General features: G+C 36.6%; 1 protein-coding gene across 5 annotated transcripts in view; it reads right to left on the reverse strand.

Annotated features, from left to right (window-relative positions):
• LOC133526768 (kalirin) overlaps positions 1–20615 on the reverse strand; it is a 228163-nt gene extending 207548 nt beyond the window's left edge. For 2 of the 5 annotated variants that reach the window (XR_009800775.1, XM_061863531.1), the window contains exons 1-5: positions 20256–20609; positions 3921–4122; positions 1779–1971; positions 1578–1691; positions 811–991 (exon numbers count right to left, since the gene is read on the reverse strand). Coding sequence is in view for 4 of the 5 variants with exons in the window: in XM_061863531.1 (XP_061719515.1) it covers positions 811–991; positions 1578–1691; positions 1779–1971; positions 3921–4102 (670 nt within the window). In the remaining variant the exon portion in view is untranslated. Of the gene's footprint in view, positions 1–810; positions 992–1577; positions 1692–1778; positions 1972–3920; positions 4123–20255 lie in introns of all 5 variants that reach the window. The other 3 variants (XM_061863515.1, XM_061863524.1, XM_061863506.1) reach the window with 2 other exon arrangements.
• Between the last annotated feature and the right edge of the window lie 521 nt (positions 20616–21136).

Below are 21136 nucleotides of genomic sequence, written 5' to 3' on the forward strand. Positions count from 1 at the left end.
CAAAACCACAGGCATTCAAAACACATGTTTTCGGTGCCATCACGCGACACTGCACTGATAAATACGATGTCTTACTGAAGTTATGAAACACAATGACTGACGATGGCACGTGAACTGAAACCGAAGTTATATAAACAACCACGATTTATTCGCCCACTTAATCAACTCGTTTTTGAGGCAATCGACCGTTACAGACAATTGATTACGTAGTTAGACCCTTGTTTGTAGTTGTTCTGTAGTGGTTCCAAAACACCAAATAAAAGATCTACTATTTAAAACCAACTTATAACCAATCAACAATATTAAATTTCAATAAATGTAATATGTAACCAATCCTGGATCTCGCGTTATGATTATTTTATTTTATTTATTTATTCTATGTCAAATCCATACGTGTTTGTATCGACACTAGATTCGTGGCTTTAGGATGAGAATGATTAATAACTGTTCACCTAGGACGGTATTAAAAACTAAGTAATATGTAATAGAATATCTCTATCGTAACCAAATATTATGTGTCAGTCTTACTTTACTGTTAAAATACACAAATATAAATGCGATGTTTACGTAACATACCTACTCATAAATGTAGCACAATGTTGTTAACATTCTATAGATAAGGAAGCTATATTAAAGCTTAAAAGGAGGTTCCAATCACTAACTTTAAGATGATTATTGTAAAAGTAAAATAAACATTTTTTATTTATTTTATTTTTAGTGTGGCATAACAAGCATGGCATGTACATTATACAGTCATATATGAAAACCAATCCTGTAAAAATATGTCATAAGTGTTACTGAATTACTGACCTTGTGCTTCTAGTTCGTCCACAGGAACCTTGGCCAACCGTTTATTAATGTCTGCATGTGCATCTATGGCCCGGCGAGCACCCGTGACGTCATCCGCAAAGTCTGCTCTAGCGACATCCTCTTGCAAGTCGTCAAGTCGGTCCAGGAGCTCACCAGCTTGCCACATCAGCTCTTCTAATGCCTTAAAATAGAGTTAGAAAAGTTAAGCATGTTACAAATAAATATAAAATATACTATTTATTTTCTTTCTTACTTTCCAAGGAAGCCAATTTAAGACAATAATTAATAATAAGGAAGTCGTATACCTGTATCTCAAAACAAATAATTTTGAAAATTGAAAGAATTTGTGGTACATGCATGTTTGCATATAATTTTCAGTTGAGATTCGTCGATGTAGCTCGGAAAGCGGCCAAGCTAAAATGGGATTGGGCTGGTCATGTCTGTCGAATGCCAAATGAGTTATGGGGCAAAGTCACTACAGAGTGGGAGACCGAAAACTCGAATTGGGGATCTGGCAGACCTCACCGGCGATGGCGGGACGAACTGGACTCCTTCTTGAAGGAGTGGGTAGACACAGCACTGAACAGAGATCAGAGAGACTGGGGGGAGGCCTTTGCCCTGCAGTGGGACACGACAGGCTCCAAATAAATAAATAAATTGAGATACCGCTAATATGCTTAGCTGGGTAGAATAGCTGATTCAGATATATGCAGCTATCTAATAACATACTCGTACAACATGTAATATATGACCAAGTTTACACTTACTAATCTCAGATCTATCCACTGCGCGTGGTCGTATTGAAGCGTACCATCTAAATCAGGTGTTAATTGTGAGCTATCTACAACTTTAGGAAGTGCTTCTAAACTAATAACAGCTGCCTGTAAACAGAAAAATATATATATATATATATACACTTGAATAATGACAGGTAAATTTATAAACATTAACATATTCTGAAATTTTACCTCAAATTTATACTTGTGAGCTCCTATGGTAGTACGTTGTTTTTGCCAAAAATTATCAGGTTTAACTACGAGTGCTTGATGGACGGATGATGAGAAGTGCTCTTGGAGAACTTTTAGAATGGGTTTGATTGCAGCCCACGCAGAACCTCTCATATCAATAAGGATCGTGAAGCCATGTGACCGCACTGCATCACTAAAAAATAAAATAGGCATACAATAACCTCTTTAGTTATATATTTTTTCATAACAAGGTGATTTAAATTATGTTATGATGATAGTTTTTATATGACAAGAATCACTTGTATGTTCCCAACTGTTTATATTTATACACCGTGATTTTTTTTTCGTTAATTTTAAGGGGGCATTCCTGAGCTTAAATTAAGTAACTTTCTCAAAGACACCAGTATTTTAATTAACTCCATTTCAGAGATAATCATTTTTTTACTTTATAATACCCCTACGAGCGTGTACAGCTATTGTACACGGCCTGTTTTCATATTGATTACTGTTCAGTTAGTAAACTTTAATAGGAGTTAATATATTTGATACTAAACGTAAGTATTATCTCAGACAGGAATAATGTCCGTGTTACAACAACGCTATATTGAAAAATTAATTAGTTTTTATAAAAGAAAAAAAATGTTTTTTTTTTTAATTAATTATGCCATTTAGTGTCCTTGGCGCCACTTCCACCATTCCTATAATAATTGGTACATTATAAACAAGGATTTATTCACAAATTAATTAGTAATTATTGTATCAGTCTTACTCTAATAGATTAGTACCCCGTGTTTCTATTAAATTCCGTTAACTTTGGGGCATGAGTAAGTACGTTTAAGCGCCACTTGCACCATCCCACTAACCCGGGGCTAACCGGTTAAACCTGGAGTTACCATAGTTACCTGTACAATTTTGACACTAGGTTAACCGGTTAGCCCCGGGTTAGTAGGATGATGCAAGTGGCGCTTAAACGTACTTACTCATGCCCCGAAGTTAACGGAATTTAATAAAAACACGGGGCACTAATCTATTAGAGTAAGACTGATACAGTAATTACTAATTACTTTGTGTACCAATGTGTGTGTGTAGTACCAATTATTTTATGATTCAAAAGATAGACCAAATTGGGACAGGTATTTTGTTACATCTCCCAACTAATACATAGAAATTATGTCCCACATATTACAAATAAGTCTCGTAATGTTTCGACAAGTCCTTGTATAAAGAGAAGTCAGTTATTAAAGCTGTACTACATGATGCAATGAACATTTTCTACAGGAAAGCCTTTAACAATGAAGTATCAAATTACGGGCAAAGCAGTCTCAGAATGCAACAGGCCATTGTTCAACGCCAGTGGCTGAGGATATGACCAATTAGACATCAGCTTGTTATTGAAAGTACCTACTTCGTTTATAGGGGCTATGGATTCATCTGTGAGCATTAAAACAATTAAGTCTATTGACAGTATGAAAAAGCTGATGCATATGGTTTTGCTGACTCAACATAACCAGTTTCACTACCAGAAGCAGTGATAAATGCTCCTTCAGTGAATAGTTTTAAAAACAGACTTGACAAACATTTAAAATTATCAAAATGAACATTAATAGTACAAAAAAACGAGTGCATTGATATACACTCATCAGCTTTCAGCTGCTAGTGTATTAAAAAATATAATATATAATATTTAAAACCCAATTAAATACTAAATTCAAAGTTGAACTTTAATCTAAATCTGTGTCTGCCTGAAGTATTGGTGGTATCGGTATCGTGAGTGCAGGTTTTTTAAAAGGATTTGTGATACACTTACAACGATTTTCATTCTGAACCAATTTTACATGATCTCCAACGAGGAAATCGAGAAAAAAAAATGGCTGTCCCATAAATTTTTTTAACATATGATCGAACGTGTGGGTGATACTGTTTTTTTTGCTATGGGTTGAATAACATCCTGTATTTAACGTCATATTTAGTATCATATTATTCATAAGTTCATAAGATTACGGTCACATCGAAGCTACATGATATCATAGATATTCGCAAATCAATTTTTAGCTTTTTTTTAATATACCCATGAGGGAAGGGAAATAACACAAACGGCATACTGTAGCCGCGGGACTAAGCTAGTAATAAAATAAAACATACCTAGGTATGCTGATCAAGTAATGCAAAAGTCGGCGGTAGTCATCAGGCCCGATGCGGTCGCGGCGCGGGTTGGCCGGGAACCATATGATAGGCCCCCCGCGACGATCGCGCCCGCCGGACAGCGCCGCCACGCGCTCGTGTAGCAGCGGGAGGACGTCGAGCGCACGCGCACCTGCCTCCATTGCTGCCCCTCACTGATTGCCTTACAGAACCAGAACAATATTGTTTAGTTATTTAAACTTCTGTCAATTTGTGTAAGAATCCCATAATATTTATTAATCAACTTAATTAATAGTATGATATATCATATTTAACATAAAAATAATGATCTTCACAATAGTCGTGTCATCAAGATCTACTTCTCCAGTTTCATTTCACCGAGCTTCAACTTAAATAAAAAATCCTTGAGAAATTGGGAAGCTCCTTCTTTTTGAAGTCCGTTAGTAAATTAATATATTCAAAGGCAATCTTGTACAAAGCAACCTAGTCCCAAATTAAAGCTTCTTTTATAAACCTCAGGAAAGTATAACTAAGTATGTTGAGGACTTCCGGATTGACAGACAGAATGGCTACATAACAGTTATAACATTCACAAAGGTTTATTTAGGTCACAATATGCTTGATTTAAATCAACAACTTTAAAAAAAGGTATTCAAGTTTAAATAGCCTTTTTCTTATTTTTATTTTTATTAGCCCGATATAGTGTCCCACTGCTGGGCGAAGGCCTCTCCCCGTGATCTCCACAGCTCCCGCTGTTGTGCTATTTCTGGCCAGTTACTGATGAAGGTGTCTAGGTCGTCCCGCCATCTCCGTCTGGGCCTGCCTCGTACGCGCTTAACTTGCGGCATCCACTTGGTGGCTATACTAGCCCACCTATCCGGATGCATGCGGCAGACATGACCCGCCCAGTCCCACTTCAACCTGGCGGTCTTCGCCCCTACGTCAGCTATGCGTGTTTTGGAGCGCAATGTAATGTTTCGGATGCGATCCGTCCTTGTAACACCTAGAATGCTGCGCTCCATTGCTCGCTGGCAAACCTTCAATTTGGACTTCTGACTCTCGGTGAGCGACCATGTTTGGGCACCGTAGGTTAGGACAGGTAGAATACACATGTCAAACAGTTTACGCTTTAGTGACATTGGAAGGTCGCCCTTCATCAGTTCTTTCATGGACCAGTAGCTCTTCAAGGCATTTTGAACACGGCGCTCAACTTCCTTGTCTTGCATGTCGCTGAAAAAGACTAACTGGCCCAAGTATATATACTCGTTGATATATTGTAAATATATATTAGTATATATCAGAATCAGAATTTTATTTGTTCAACATGGGTGTATATAGGTGGTACGATTAAATACATTTCGATCACTACGTTTTATCCACAAATGCGGATGTACAAATTCAATATCATACCTATAAATAACATGCTGCATGCATACTATGATATGAATAATATTCTTACAAATATCACAACCAAACTTGCAAAAACATAATCAGAAATCTAATTAATAAATTCAATAAATTGTGAGATGTCATACGATATTAAATTTACATAAAATCAAAAATCTAATATATATGAAAAAGATATTACAGTTGAAATGTGAGAAACAGTTCATTAAAAAATATATTATTATTAATATTAATTATCTATGTCGTTCAGGAAATCATTGATTGAATAATATTTTCGTATTAGAAATTAATTCAGCTTTTTTTTTTAATATTTAGTATCTAGTATTACAATGTCATATATGTATTCTCTAATTTATCAACTTCAATTTTCAATTCATAGGGATCTTTATTTTTAAGGTTCCATACCTCAAAAGGAAAAAACCGAATCACTTATAGGATTACTTTATTGTCCGTCTATCTGTCAAGGCCCTTTATCTCGGAAACGCATGGAGGTATCGAGTTGAAATTAAAACCATATACTTAGGTCTACAGTCTCTTCAAGCTGTGAAAAAATCAAACTTCTAAGTTAAGTAAAATAAAAAGCGGCCAAGTGCGAGTCGGACTCGCGCATGAAGGGTTCCGGACAATTTAAGACGTATTAAAAAAAATCTACTTACTAGATCTTGTTCAACATTTTACCACTTTGGACACACATTTTACCACTTTGGAAGTGTCTCTCGCGCAAACTATTCAGTTTAGAAAAAAATGATATTAGGAACCTAAATATCATTTTTGAAGACCTATCCATAGATACCCCACACGTATATGTTTGATGAAAAATTTATTTTTTAAATTTTATGACGTATTAAAAAAAAACTACTCACTAGATCTCGTTCAAACCAATTTTCGGTAATGTATATCATATATTTTTTTTAGATTTTTCATTCTGTTATTTTAGAAGTTACAGGGGGGGGGACACACTTTTTTTCACTTTGGAAGGTTCTCTCGCGCAAACTATTCAGTTTAGAAAAAAATGATATTAGAAACCTTAATATCATTTTTGAAGACCTATCCATAGATACCCCACACGTATGGGTATGATGAAAAAAAAAATTTTTTTTAATTTCATGACGTATTAAAAAAAACTACTTGATCTCGTTCAAACCAATTTTCGGTGGAAGTTTACATGGCAATGTATATCATATATTTTTTTTAGATTTTTCATTCTGTTATTTTAGAAGTTACGGGGGGGGGGACACATTTTACCACTTTGGAAGTGTCTCTCGCGCAAACTATTCATTTTAGAAAAAAATGATATTAGAAACCTCAATATCATTTTTGAAGACCTATCCATAGATACCCCACACGTATGGGTTTGATGAGAAAAGTTTTTTTGAGTTACAGTTCTAAGTATGGGGAACCCCCAGAATGTATTGGTTTTTTTTTCTATTTTTGTGTAAAAATCCTAATGCGGTTCATAGAATACATCTACTTACCAAGTTTGAACAGTATAGCTCTTATAGTTTCGGAAAAAAGTGGCGGTGACATAATCGGACAGACAGACGGAAATGACGAATCTATAAGGGTTCCGTTTTTTGCCATTTGGCTACGGAACCCTAAAAAGAGGTATGGCCATAAAAAACATACATATTTCGACATTCTCAAGGAAATCAAAATGTATAGGGTACTGTCCATAGACCTAGAACTATGAAGTATGGCAAGTAATATTGTCTTATATTAGAAGTACAGAGAAAAATGTGAAAACTATAAATTTGTAAAAAAAATAAGTTAAATTTGTATGGAAACCTAGATGGGCGATTTTTCATTTATTCCCTGATTTTTCAACGATTACTGGATCAGTTCAGGAACATATAATATTTTTATAGCAACTCATGAATCTTAGAAATCATCACTTGGTGAAATTGAATTGCTGATTAAGTCCATAGATTTTAAATTATTTTCTGGAGTTGGCATTTTATTTTACTAAAGATTATAAATTATACAATTTGTCATGTGACATAATACGGTAAATAAGGACGATCAAAAATAGATGAGAACATAAAGAAATAGTATGATGTCAAGGAATGTACTCTGTATACAATCTGTATACAAGTATTCTTTTAAGAGAATTATGTTTTTTAGACGTTTATAAACTATTTTTTATATGTAGGCATACTCTGTCCTATTAAATCTCAAGTGATCAAATAAACTAGTCTTACCCAGAATAAATATAGTATAAGAAACTGTTAACATAACTATGTCCTTCGAATGTACATTCAGCTGCAGAGAAAGGTGAGCCCCCCTTCATAGACTGATTGTACACAGGGCGGGTCACCTCTCTCTGCATCTGACTGTACTTACATATTGATTTTTATCCTGTATTGTTTTTATCTGAATGCTATGTAACCCCAAATACTTGAAACTAGAGATGGGCCGAATATGGATCTTACCGAAACGAATATTAGTCCAAATTATTCAGTTCATAAGTATTAGTACCTGGGCGACCGAGCTTTGCTCGGTTATAACTATTTATTGTAATATGGTGATGTATAAGTGATGATCTTAACTACATTTTTTTACTAAATTAAACTTGTCTAAAACAATAAAAAATAATATATAAACTTGAACATATAAAAAAAAAGTTAGCCACCGGGCGAGATTCGAACCCGTAACCACCCGTAACCACCCGTAACATTCGTTTCTAGCCGTCCGCGTCTTAACCCGCTGGACCAGACGGACAGTGGCTGGCAACACGAAATTAGCGACCATATTCTGCGTCGAAAGTAAAACGCATGAAAACTCGAAAACACGCGTTTTCCCAAACATATGACTAATCTAGATCGATTGTATACCCCCAAAAACCCCCATATACCAAATACCAGCGAAATCGTTAGAGCCGTTTCCGAGATCACAGAAATGTATATATATACAAGAATTGCTCTTTTAAAGGTATAAGATTGTAATGAACCATTTGAATATACTTCCATTACATTAGCAGCTAAAGATAATCTCTTAATTACATCGGTCAAATCTTACAAAAAAAATTCTCCAATAAAAAGAATGCGTGATGTGAAGCTGTATTTTTGTATGTTATTTGAAGTCCTTGGAGGAATGTGGAACCATGTTATGCAAGCAAAAAAAAGTTGTGCTCTCTACGTAATTTCCGAAAAACTACAAAAATTTCGGACTTTTTTTCGGTGTTTGCAGTTTTATTATAAGACTATGGGTTTTATGACAAACCTGGCTTTTTAACATTGAGTATATAATTAATATTAAATTTGGAACAATTTTAGCCTGCTTACAGTGCCTTGTGTAAAATAGTACTTGAGCTATAAAGCTTTGAAAAAGGTTATTTTTCCTTTGTAATGAAATTTTTCGTTTTGCTTATATTTCAAGACAAATATCGCCACAACTGCTCATGCTACGAGATATATTGCAATGAAAAAGTTATAGCAAAGGCCATGCCTGGATAAGCTAAGTGAATCTGCTCCCAGCGAGTTTTGGCTTGTAATTTTTTTGATGATGTGGCTTTATATTATTAGTAGCAAGTACCTATGCAAAATATCAGCCCCCCAAATGTTATAGATTTTGGTAAAAAAAAAAGATCTTTCTTCAATATTTTTTTCTAGCGAGCCGATTTTGACGTGTTCACATATATTGTGCATATAGTAAAGGCAATTTACTGTGGCCCCGCATTTCCAAGGCACATCCCTATTTTTTGAATATTGTTTTCAACAGTTAGTGTTATTTGAGTTTTGCATGTTTTAATATTAATGTTAATTTCTGAGCAACATAATTGTTATTATTCATTAGTGGAAACTGTTTGGCTGGTGAATGTGTAATCTGATTTACTATGTGTGTTGTTTATGCCTGTTTGTTTCCCAAATGTTTAAATAAATAAATGGCCATATCCTGTGCAAAACAAAATACATGACATGGATAATAAACAATATGCAGGTGTTTCATTGAATAGAACGTGTTGTTTTGACAACATGTGTTGGCACTTTTGGTCTTATCTCTTTGTGATAAGCTCAACACTTCTGCAAAAAATACAACAACTAACCCTTGAGGTAGGATTATTCCTTTGTTTTGTTGCCGCGCGGCACTAAAAAGTATTTTACTAATGACAGAGACAGCAAACAGTTAATAATATCTATGCTTAAGATTTATAAAGAATCTCATAGAACTTTAGTTAAATTGGTATAACACAACACAGTATCAATCACATTGAAAATCCGATACAACTGTTAAACAATCGGAGCTCCTGAACCTGAATCTATATTTTATTTTTCCTACTCCTCTACTGTTATCTGTCATTTATGCATTCATTAACACGAATATAAGAACATACATAAAAGATTTCAAGAAAAGTCTATATTGTCTATTCCTCATAAAAGCTCTTGTGCTTTTATAAGCTATAACGTTACTGCGATTAATGGCTACCAACCTAACAAAACCAAAACGAATACAGTTTTAAACTAAGTGCATTGCTGCCAACTTACAAAATATTCATTTGGTTGCATAGTAAAAATAATTACTTCATAAGTCAGAAACACGCATGTGACACCCGTAATATAGCAACACCCATAGACTAGAAGACCGCTTAGCGTTGCTTGTTAGTCTCCGTAGGCTACGGTGGCCAAAATTGAGAAAAAACTGTCCAAAAAATTAATTTAGCAAGTAGCAAGTACCAGGGCCTCATGAGTTACGAGGAGGTGTCGCCGACCGGCCGGCCGCGGCCCGGGGCGGGCCGGGCGCGTAACAAGGTATGCTCGCGCGTCTTGGCTATAATTATACTTTTGCTGTAATTTGTTTACCTAAATTAAGATTTATTTTTGTTGACTCGTAGGAAAAATATTGTATGCAACGTTGTATAAGTAGGTCAAAAAATTCTCGTGGCGTATTCCTTTACAATGTTCGCCTACGCCTTCGGCTCCGGCTCACATTGTAACTCACGCCACTCGCCTTTTTTGACCCTTCTTATACAACTGTTGCATAAAATACTATAAAGCTATACATGACATCAATCTCGGCTACACGGCAAGGAGAGGTTAGACCCGCATATATTTAAGGTCCGTTTCGCCGTGTACACGGGTACACGGATCTTAATTACACATGAGCCCGACTACACATGTAGAACGGGTCAGAAAACCTTGTACGTGTTAAGTTAGTTAGTTAAGAAACGGGTAGCGAACACGTGTACACGAAACCCGGACACGACCGCGAGCCCTAGTGTAAACGTGCCTCGGCCGAGGCAGAGCGCACGTTTTTCTCGGACGAGCGTGACCTTGGCTGAGCCGCTCGGGGTCGGTTTTTCGACATGCTCAAAGGCGCCTCAGTTTTAGTCGTTTGCCGCGCGCTGGCCGGGACGTGTTTGTTTGGTGCGCTTGGTTATTCTGTTCCGTACATCAAATTGGAAAAAATGAATAAAGACCAATGTTGCAATTGAATATCCTTTTACGTAGCAAATACATGATATGGGATGCTAGAGACCCCAACTATACGAATAGGGGAAGTAGAGAGGGATGTATGTAATTTGATTGTAAATAGAAGGAGACTGGTGTACGAGTCTTCCATCGCTAAATATCGCGGCCTGGGAAGCACCATCTCCCTGAAAGTATCACCGTTCTTCAATTTGTGTCTTGCCATCTTAGTTTTACGTGTAATTGTGAACATAACAAGTCGAATCAATCCTTTTTAGGGTTCCGTAGCCAAATGGCAAAAAACGGAACCCTTATAGATTCGTCATGTCCGTCTGTCTGTCCGATTATGTCACCGCCACTTTTTTCCAAAACTATAAGAGCTATACTGTTCAAACTTGGTAAGTAGATGTATTCTATGAACCGCATTAGGATTTTCACACAAAAATAGAAAAAAAAATAATACATTCTGGGGGTTCCCCATACTTAGAACTGTAACTCAAAAAAACTTTTTTCATCAAACCCATACGTGTGGGGTATCTATGGATAGGTCTTTAAAAATGATATTGAGGTTTCTAATATATTTTTTTTCTAAACTGAATAGTTTGCGCGAGAGACACTTCCAAGGTGGTAAAATGTGTCCCCCCCCCCCCGTAACTTCTAAAATAACAGAATGAAAAATCTAAAAAAAAATATATGATATACAATACCATGCAAACTTCCACCGAAAATTGGTTTGAACGAGATCTAGTAAGTAGTTTTTTTTTTATTTAAAAAAAAAAAGATTTTTTTTTCATCAAACCCATACGTGTGGGGTATCTGTGGATAGGTCTTCAAAAACGATATTTAGGTATCATTTTTTTCTAAACTGAATAGTTTGCGCGAGAGACACTTCCAAAGTGAAAAAATGTGTGCCCCCCCCCCCCTGTAACTTCTAAAATAACAGAATGAAAAATCTAAAAAAAAATATATGATATACATTACCATGCAAACTTCTGGTTTGAACGAGATCTATTAAGTATTTTTTTGAATACGTCATAAATGGTACGGAACCCTTCATGGGCGAGTCCGTCTCGCACTTGGCCGCTTTTTATTTTTAATGCGTTTAAAATTCGCGTTGACTCCATTTTCTAACCACCAAAAGAGCCGATTTCCGTATCGTGATTGATATTTATAGATCTGTTGCACCCAAAATCTCCTGCAAGTTGTTCGTTTTCGTTTTTTTGCTTTGATTTGCAAAAGATGCTTTGCAAAAGCAAAATAAAACATACACGAGCCACGGCAATTGCTACACCGATTTTTAGGGTTCCGTAGCCAAAAAACGGAAACTAAATAGTTTGCGCGAGAGACACTTCCAAAGTGGTAAAAAGTGTCCCCCCCCCCGTAACTTCTAAAATAACAGAATGAAAAATCAAAAAAAAAAATATATGATATACATTGCCATGCAAACTTCCACCGAAAATTGGTTCGAACGAGATCTAGTACTTAAGTAGTTTTTTTTAATACGTCTTAAAATTAAAAAAAAAAAATCCTCAAACTCATACGTGTGGGGTATCTATGGATAGGTCTTCAAAAATGATATTTAGGTTTCTAATATCATTTTTTACTAAATAAATATAAATAAATAAAAATGATATACATTCCCATGCAAACTTCCACCGAAAATTGGTTTGAACGAGATCTAGTGAGTAGTTTTTTTTTTAATACGTCATAAAATTTAAAAAAAAAATTTTTTATCAAACCCATACATACGTGTGGGGTATCTATGGATAGGTCTTTAAAAATGATATTTAGGTTCCTAACATCATTTTTTTCTAAACTGAATAGTTTGCGCGAGAGACACTTCCAAAGTGGTAAAATGTGTGTCCAAAGTGGTCAAATGTTGAACAAGATCTAGTAAGTAGATTTTTTTTTAATACGTTTATGAGTTTTTCGGAACTTATGTACGAAATATCATTTGATATTTACCACTAGCTTTTCGGTGAAGGAAAACATCGTGAGGAAACCTGCATACATCTGCGAAGAAATTCAAAGGTGTATGTGAAGTCCCCAATCCGCATTGGGCTAGCGTGGGGACTATAGCCCGAGCCCTCTCGCGCATGAGAGGAGGCCTGTGCCCAGCAGTGGGACGTATATAGGCTGAATTATTATTATTATTCCCTTTATTTATTTTTGGTCTTAGGCTAGGTCATTTATAATATGAATATAAAAGTAAAATATAAAAATACTTACAAAACAATACAAAATATATATAAACACATTATAAAAAACCTAACCTAGGGTGCCGCCAGTAGCGGGGCAGGGCCCAAGCTGCCGGTGGTCAGGGCCGCAGAGAGAGGAACCGACGGACTATCCGCGCCGTGTCCAAGATCACCGCCTTCTGCATCTGACCCTTGATCCAACCACCTAGCGAGAGTCTCTCAAGGTATTGGTCGAGACTCTTCGCTATGAGACCATTCGTTGAAACGACTATCGGGATAATGATCGTCGAATCAACATCCCACATGGCGGTTATCTCGTGAGCCAAGTCTAGGTACTTACTGGACTTGTCCTTCTCGGCTTTCACGAGATTCTCATCATGGGGGATGGTGATGTCGACGAGCACGGCCCGGCGTTGCGATCGATCTATTATCACGATGTCAGGCTTATTGGCTACTATAGTCCTGTCAGTAATAATAGATCGATCCCAATAGAGCGTGGCATGACCATTTTCGAGAACTGGCGCAGGTGAGTACTTGTAGTACGGTACTTCGCGGTCCACAAGGCCGTATAGAAGAGCAAGTTGCTGGTGAATAATCCTGGCTACGAGATTATGTCTGTGCAAGTACTCGCCGTTAGCAAGATGAGAACAACCGGAAATGATATGCCTGAGTGACTCTCCGGGACGGCGGCATGCCCGACAAATGTCGACCTTACCGTCCTTTAGGATATATTTCCGATGGTTGTTCGTCATCATAACTTCGTCCGCAATTGCACAGGCAAAACCCTCGGTTTCTCCGAAGAGGTCCCCGAATCGTAACCAGTTCACCGACGCGAGCAGGTCTACGTCGGGTCCCGTGAGGGCCTTGTAGAACCACCCGTGTAGCACCTTACTCTCCCATGCCGCCTTGCGATCCGCAGTACTTAGTACCACAGGTTTGCGCCAGTTCTCGTTTGCCAAGGAGAGCGGCGTGAGGTTCCTGTCTACTGCCACCACATCCCGATGCATCCCACACTCGTTGTTAAGGAAATAATTCCTGAGATTGCACACCTCGCGGTTGTGGAGATCGTTGGCGTTTAGGAAGCCTCGACCTCCACACTTCCGTGGGATGTACAATCTCATAACTGACGAGCGTGGGTGCAGCATACGATGTGTGGTGAGCATTAGTCGGACCCTCCGATCCAGGGCGTCCAGCTCGGTCTGAGTCCATCTTAGTATGCCAAAGGAGTATAGGAGGAGGTGTTGGAATCGGGGGTGTATTCCCATCTGTGCCCGCCTCTTGTATGGCGGTGCCCGATGATCACGTGGGGCGGGCACAGATGGGGATACCCCGATTCGGGCGGGATCCTTTTAACTCCCATAAACATTTGCAAATTGTTTCACATATTATGATATTGAAGAAATATTTGACGTAAGAGAAAAACCTATCTAACAAAATATTTCAATAATCTTAACGACGCAAAGTCCGACTATTGGGGGAGGGGGATAGACGAGCGAAGCCCCCTACGAGAGGGGCTCGGAGGGCAAAGCCCCTCGCATAAAAAAACTATGCGGCCGATATTTTCACCTGAATAGGTACGTTAGATACTTTTTAGTTCTTAAAGCGGAAACGAGAATTCCCACTAAGCGAGGCTTCGTCCATCACTTACCAGGTCTTAGTTAAGTAACAATATGCATTAGACGACACGAATTTTCAATTGCTTTAAATAATTAATTGATTGTTAAACCTTTTAATTGCTATTATCACTAATAGATATTACTGATTCAATTATAAAGTATCATAGTAGCATACCTCGAAATTGAATATTATGATTATTTGTCTACTATTTGATTTGTCAATAATTATGACTAAAAATGATGATTGTTGTTCTTTAGCCTAGTCGATATTGAACCTACCTACTATGTAGAAGGGCCCGGGCTCGAATCTGATAAAGGCATTAGTTTGTGTATTTAATAACGGTCAATTAGAATTGTCATAGGTAATAACACTTACAATTATTATAATACTATTTGCTTAGTCAGGATTCAAAGTTAGAACTTAGAGCTCGAAACAAAAACCAACTTTGTTGTCTTGTTTGAACAGTTTTAATAGCTACCTCCGCGAGTTCCGCGACAGAGCAACGATGCCCTAATGTCGGCCGTAACATGTGGTTATTAAATACATCGTAGAGAGCTTATAATATGTATTATATAGATTAGTGTATGTAACTGTACATAATTAGCGAATGTGAACTCGTGTGATCTTTTTCTGGAACTCCCTTTGTTCATTTCATAAACCTACACTCGTGTTTGAATGTCTTTTATTATGTAGCAGTCACATAAACTACTACAAAATGTCTTTCTCTAATGTTTCAGTGTCATCAATGTGTACGTACGAGCCATTTAGTTAGTAGTTCTAGCTAAATTGGCCATTCCATAGCGTAGGTATTGAACAACCAGTTTAGCTAAGTCCCTATGGATTACTCGGTTTTTATCCAATTTTCGGTTTCGAGTTCGAGTTTAACCGAGAGCAAAACCGATACTCGGTTATCGGTTATTTTGCATTCCCTACTGTCAATGTGAGTGTGTCACGCGTAAATACTAGAAAATTGGTGGATGATGGCATCCTATTTGTGTTTTAGAGAAACTACGTCCTTAGTATTCTAGGTCCATGTACCCAGCTACATCTTTTCTTTCATAGTCAGGTAGATTACTTTTCAGCCACCCCTCGTATATAATTTTTAGAGTCTTCAATTTATTCAATTATATGTATATCGGCACTACCCCTTCAATGTTGTAAGTTCTTAGTTTCCTGCTACCCAAAGGTTGTCTGGAAGAGATCACTTCTTAACGATAACACGCCTGTTTTTACCTAGCTTAAAAGCTAGTTAAAACTGCATTTCATTTTCTGTGTATTTTTAACTGTATGGTGCACAATAAAGAATATTTACTTACATTAGTTGCCTTTACCATTATAGCAATCTAATTTTATTATGACAACAAGAGAACTATAGGACTTACTGACCCTTTCTTGCACTTAAATGAAAGGTAATAAAATTTGCTACAACTTTATTTATTGCAATATAACTCATACCATAAGTGGTTTTATTATTATTATTATTATTTATTAATCAGGCAGGCAGTTGAAACAACTGATAGTTGCCTGTATCTGAGTGATCTTCGCTTAATATGTATTCTTTGCGCTGGTTAAGTATTTGTCTAGTCTGTTCTTAAACTGATTGACATTCAGTGCTGAGACCACATCTTCTGGTAGTTTGTTCCATGCTTTGACCACTCTGTTGCTGAGAAAATGTCTGCGGGGGTTGTTTTTAGACAGTTCAGATATTAACTTATATTGGTGGCCTCGCAGACGGGTGTTACTATTGCGCTTGTACAGGTCTTGGAACTGCTCTATATCGTAGTGTCCCGTCAGAATCTTAAACGTTTCAATCAGGTCTCCGCGCTCTCGGCGATCTTTTAATGTTGTGAGCTTCAGCACTTTAAGTCTTTCTTCATAAGACATGTTTTTTAGTTGTTTCGGTATTTTTGTGAAACTACGTTGCACTTTCTCAAGCATCTCAACATCTTTGACGAAATAAGGACTCCAGACTTGAAAAGCATACTCTAGGATGGGTCTAACATATGTCTTATATATCTTAAGCATGAGTTCTGGCGTTAGGATTCCAAAAGCTTTTCTAGCGAGGTAGATCAAGGATTTAGCTCTTTTGGTAATGGTTGTGAGATGTTCTTCCCATTTGAGGTTTTCAGTCATTTTGACTCCCAAGTCCGTTTGCACTTTAACTGGTGTAAGTTTGGTTCCTTTTAGAGTGTAGCTAAGATGTGGATTGCGGTTACCAACTTGTAGCACTGTACATTTTTCAGTATTCAGACTTATAAGCCATTCCTTTGACCATTTTGCTATCTCGTCTAGATCTTTTTGGAGTTGGTCGAAGTCGTGTAGAGGGTTAGAAAATATCTTCGTGTCGTCGGCAAAGATACTGACGTTACAATGGAGATTATGAGGCAGGTCAAATGTGTATATTATATACAGCACAGGTCCAAGGACAGATCCTTGAGGCACACCGCTGTGAATTTCTCGCTGCTTTGACAGCGTATCACCAACTCTTACACGGAAGGTTCTTTCTCGAAGGAACGCCTCAACCCAGCTGAGAAGCCTTTCTCGTATACCCACGAATTCTAATTTTTGTAACAGTCTTGTTGTAGGGACTTTGTCAAATGCTTTCTCGTAGTCTAGGTAAATGATATCTACAGGTTCTCCGTCGTTGTAGCTCTTGGTCCAGGACGAGAGACACGAGAGCAGGTTGGAGACTGAAGATCGGCGTGGACAAAAGCCGTGCTGCTGGTCACTTATCACTTTATGCTGGTTGAGGAAGTTCCTTATGTGTTTAACTACGATCTTTTCCATTAATTTACACACTACACTCGTTAGGCTGATTGGTCTATAGTTAGCTGGTTCCAGTTTATTACCTTTTTTGAATATTGGTGTTACAATTGCAGTTTTCCATTGTTTTGGTAAGATTCCAGAATCGTAAGATTGTTGCATCATGTTAGCTAGTGAGTCCGCCACATCACAGTTCTTTAATAATATAACAGGGATGTTGTCTGGTCCTGAAGAGGAATCCACTCTCATCTCTTTGATCGATTGTCTTACTTTATCTGCTGTAAAGTCTATGTCAGTGATGGGATCGTCTATTCTAAGATGTGGTTCTAAGATAGGTAGTTCGCCTTGTGGTTCCTTTTGGAAGACACCTGCGAATTGATTTGCAAACACTTCTGCGATTTCTGTGTTTTGTGTCACAGTTTCCCCTTTATTGTTACGAAGTGCCGTTGGTACGCTAACCTTAGATGTCACTTGTTGTCGTACATAAGAGTAGAATTTCTTTGGACCAGCCTGTACTAAGTTTGTCTCGTAGGTAATGCGAGAAGATCTACATACGTTGGTTAGTTTGTTGTTGATTTTCTTGTAGTCACTGTATGCTGTATCTAATCCGGTTAGTGAATATCTCTTCCATAGGGCTTGCTTTTGCTTTATGAGGTTACGGATATCCTTTGAAAGCCAGGGTTTATTCATGGAACAGGATATAATCGGTCTCAGTTGGGGAACAAATAGGTGAACAGCATCTTCAACATAGCTACGGAATAATTGAAATTGAGTTTCAACACAATGCTCATTTTTCAGGTCTCGTAAGGTGGTATGTAATTTTTCATTGATTTTCTCATAGTCAGCCTTTTTAAAATTGTATCTGGGTGTCTTAGTTTTGTTGTGGTTTTCTGCTTGAATTTGTATTTGTATGGTTGCCAGTAAGCAAGTGTGGTCACTTTTGCCAATGGGAGCTTGGTGGTCTATGTCGGCTATCAAGGCATGTGGTTGTGCCGATATTTGTCTTAATATATAGGCAAAACGAAAAATTTCATTAAAAAAACCCTATTTTTAAATCCTCATATCTCAAGAACTATTTGACATACGGCGCAGTAAGTGGACTTAAATTGTTCCAAATTTAATTTACTTTCAACATTGCACAGCAAGTATTGAACAATAATCCATAGTTTTATAATAAAACTGCAAAACCTGAAAAATTACCGACATTTTTGCAGTTTTTCGCAAATTATGCAGGGAGCACGCCTTTTATTCTTGCAAAACTTAGTTTCACATTCCTCCAAGGACTTCTAATAACATACAATAAATACAGCTTTACATCATGCATTGTTTTTTTATTGTAAGATTTGACCAATGTATAACAGGCAATTTCCTAGAAACAAACAGGCTAAGAGGCAAGGGATTCATAAACAAATTTTCAACACTCCAAATAATCAAATTATTCTATGGATTGAACATGTCCCTTTATATGTTTTAATGAAAACTGGTAAACATATCCAGATGGATTAGTACTTGATAAGTTCTTGAGGAGCATTTACAGTGGTGCAACAAGACCAAATATAAACATTGAAAAACATCCCAAATACCAACAATATTCAACCTATCTCTACAATGTCATGAAATCACACAACTAAATGGAAAGATGAGAAATCTTAGTAATCAAGTCGGATTTTGATTTTTGGTTTATTTTTATTTATTTAACCTTTATTGCATAATACAAAAAAGCACAAATGGCGGACTTAATGCCTTAAGGCATTCTCTACCAATCAACTATTGGGCCAAACAGAAACTTACAATTGGTGCGGAAAAGAAAATCAGTACAGAGATAAAAGTCACTATCTAAACATATAAATAAACATGCATACATACATAGACCATATATATATATATATATATATATTTGAAAAAAATGTTTTTATTGTTTGTTTATGGTTTTAGAATATTTTATTTATTGTAGTACTTTTGGCTATTAAGTTTAACTATTACTACTAAAAATAAAAGATTTATAGGTCCTTATCAATTTGCAAAGCAAATCAACTATGATAATATAAGCAGGTTATTTATTAATTTACATGTAATCAGCGGGTCATCCATTAATTACATCACACATTTAGGGGGAGGGAGTCAAGAAAATGTGACATGTTTGTGACAAGGGGGAGGGAAGAGTCACAAACTTTGTGACATCACTTTAACTTCACCTGTAACCAAACTTTTTTCAGATTTTTTTTAATTTGGGGAACAGTTAAATAATAGGTTGTTGTAATGATAAAGAGTTTCTATTTGTAAAATTTTTATTCCAAATTGTTTTGGGGCAAAAAAAAACATACAATCTATATTCTTTAATAAATAATAATACTTAATTGGAAATGCTGATTTCGTTGAAAACAAAATTGCCAAATATGTGATTTCAGACTATGGGGGAGTAGTATTTTAGGTATAACCTGTCTGTTACAGGTTTCCATAGATCTAGACTGTTATAATTTTATATTTTACTGTCGTAATTTTAAAATAACACAATGATTAGTATGTAAAAAATTTAGTCATACTTTTAAATTATTTAAAATGCAATTACTGGGTAAAATATTAAAGATACTGAAGTCATATAAGTAGATAATAATTATTCCATAGTTGCAAACTAAATACATGTATATAAATAAGATATCTAAAGTATTCCTGGCACAAATTATAATATTCAAAATCTCAAGTTTCTTTGTCATACACGATCAACGACATTGCTGTGGCTATTTTGTATAAGCAATAAACGATGTTTATAGCCGGACCGTATTCAATTAATATAATGGAATTAGAAGCCAATTGAAAATACTACTTGGAGTTCACATAATCTTTATAATTTAAGTTAATTTTATCGTCGTTGATGACAAATTATTAGATATATACGTTATAACTACCTATGTCACAACAAATAACCTCAGCCATTAATTTTAACTTACCGTGGTGACTCAAAGATGTATATTAGTCTGGTATAAAAGGATCGGCACGCATTATTGTCACTGTTATTATTTTCCACTAAAACATTTGTAATAAAAATATTCATGAATACCCTTAAAATTAACAAAATACACACAAGCAGGGCATAATGACAAACTGAATGAACACCAACCACCACCACAATGGCGCGGCGATAGGGATGTAAAAACCGGTAAATTTTCCGCAAAAATCAGATTTCAAATTAAGGTTTATAGTCTATTTTTACTAGAGGGCGCAGCTCTCTTATGCCTTGTACAGACCAAGCGAATGCGAAGGCCTTCGTTGTTGGTCTAGCTCAAAGAATATAATACTTGGTCTAGCTAGTCTGGATTTGGTCTGGATGGTTCAGCGAATGCTAACGAGCGTTCGTTGACGTTCGCCTACGAAATGGAGCGTGGCGGCAACATCAAACAAATCGACGCATTCGGCCCAATAGGGTTGTTTCCAATTTTTTGAAACGCTTGTATTACGTTCTATATTAACTAAAAGTTGCCCTAAAATTGAATTTTTATACTAAAAACGGCTTTAAATATGTTAAATTAACAAAATATATTTTGACAGATGCTTTCGCGCCCAAAACGCTCTTTGAAAATTGTGTGACGTCACAGTTTACGGTGTGACACATAACTACATACACACGTAGAAGATACGAACTGTCAACTGACATTTGTCATTTTTTGTTTATCGCCTAACTGTCAACAGTGTCAATCCGAGAGTTGTGACGTCATCAGAATCATCAATGACGTTTCGAATTTGGTCACGTGACGTGTGCCAAAAGATATTTTCAATTCAAGATTTACAATAATATGGTCATTAGTTCATTACAGGTCCCCTAAAAGTAGTT

This window comes from Cydia pomonella, chromosome 1 (assembly GCF_033807575.1).
Source record: "Cydia pomonella isolate Wapato2018A chromosome 1, ilCydPomo1, whole genome shotgun sequence".
Lineage (NCBI taxonomy): Eukaryota > Metazoa > Arthropoda > Insecta > Lepidoptera > Tortricidae > Cydia > Cydia pomonella.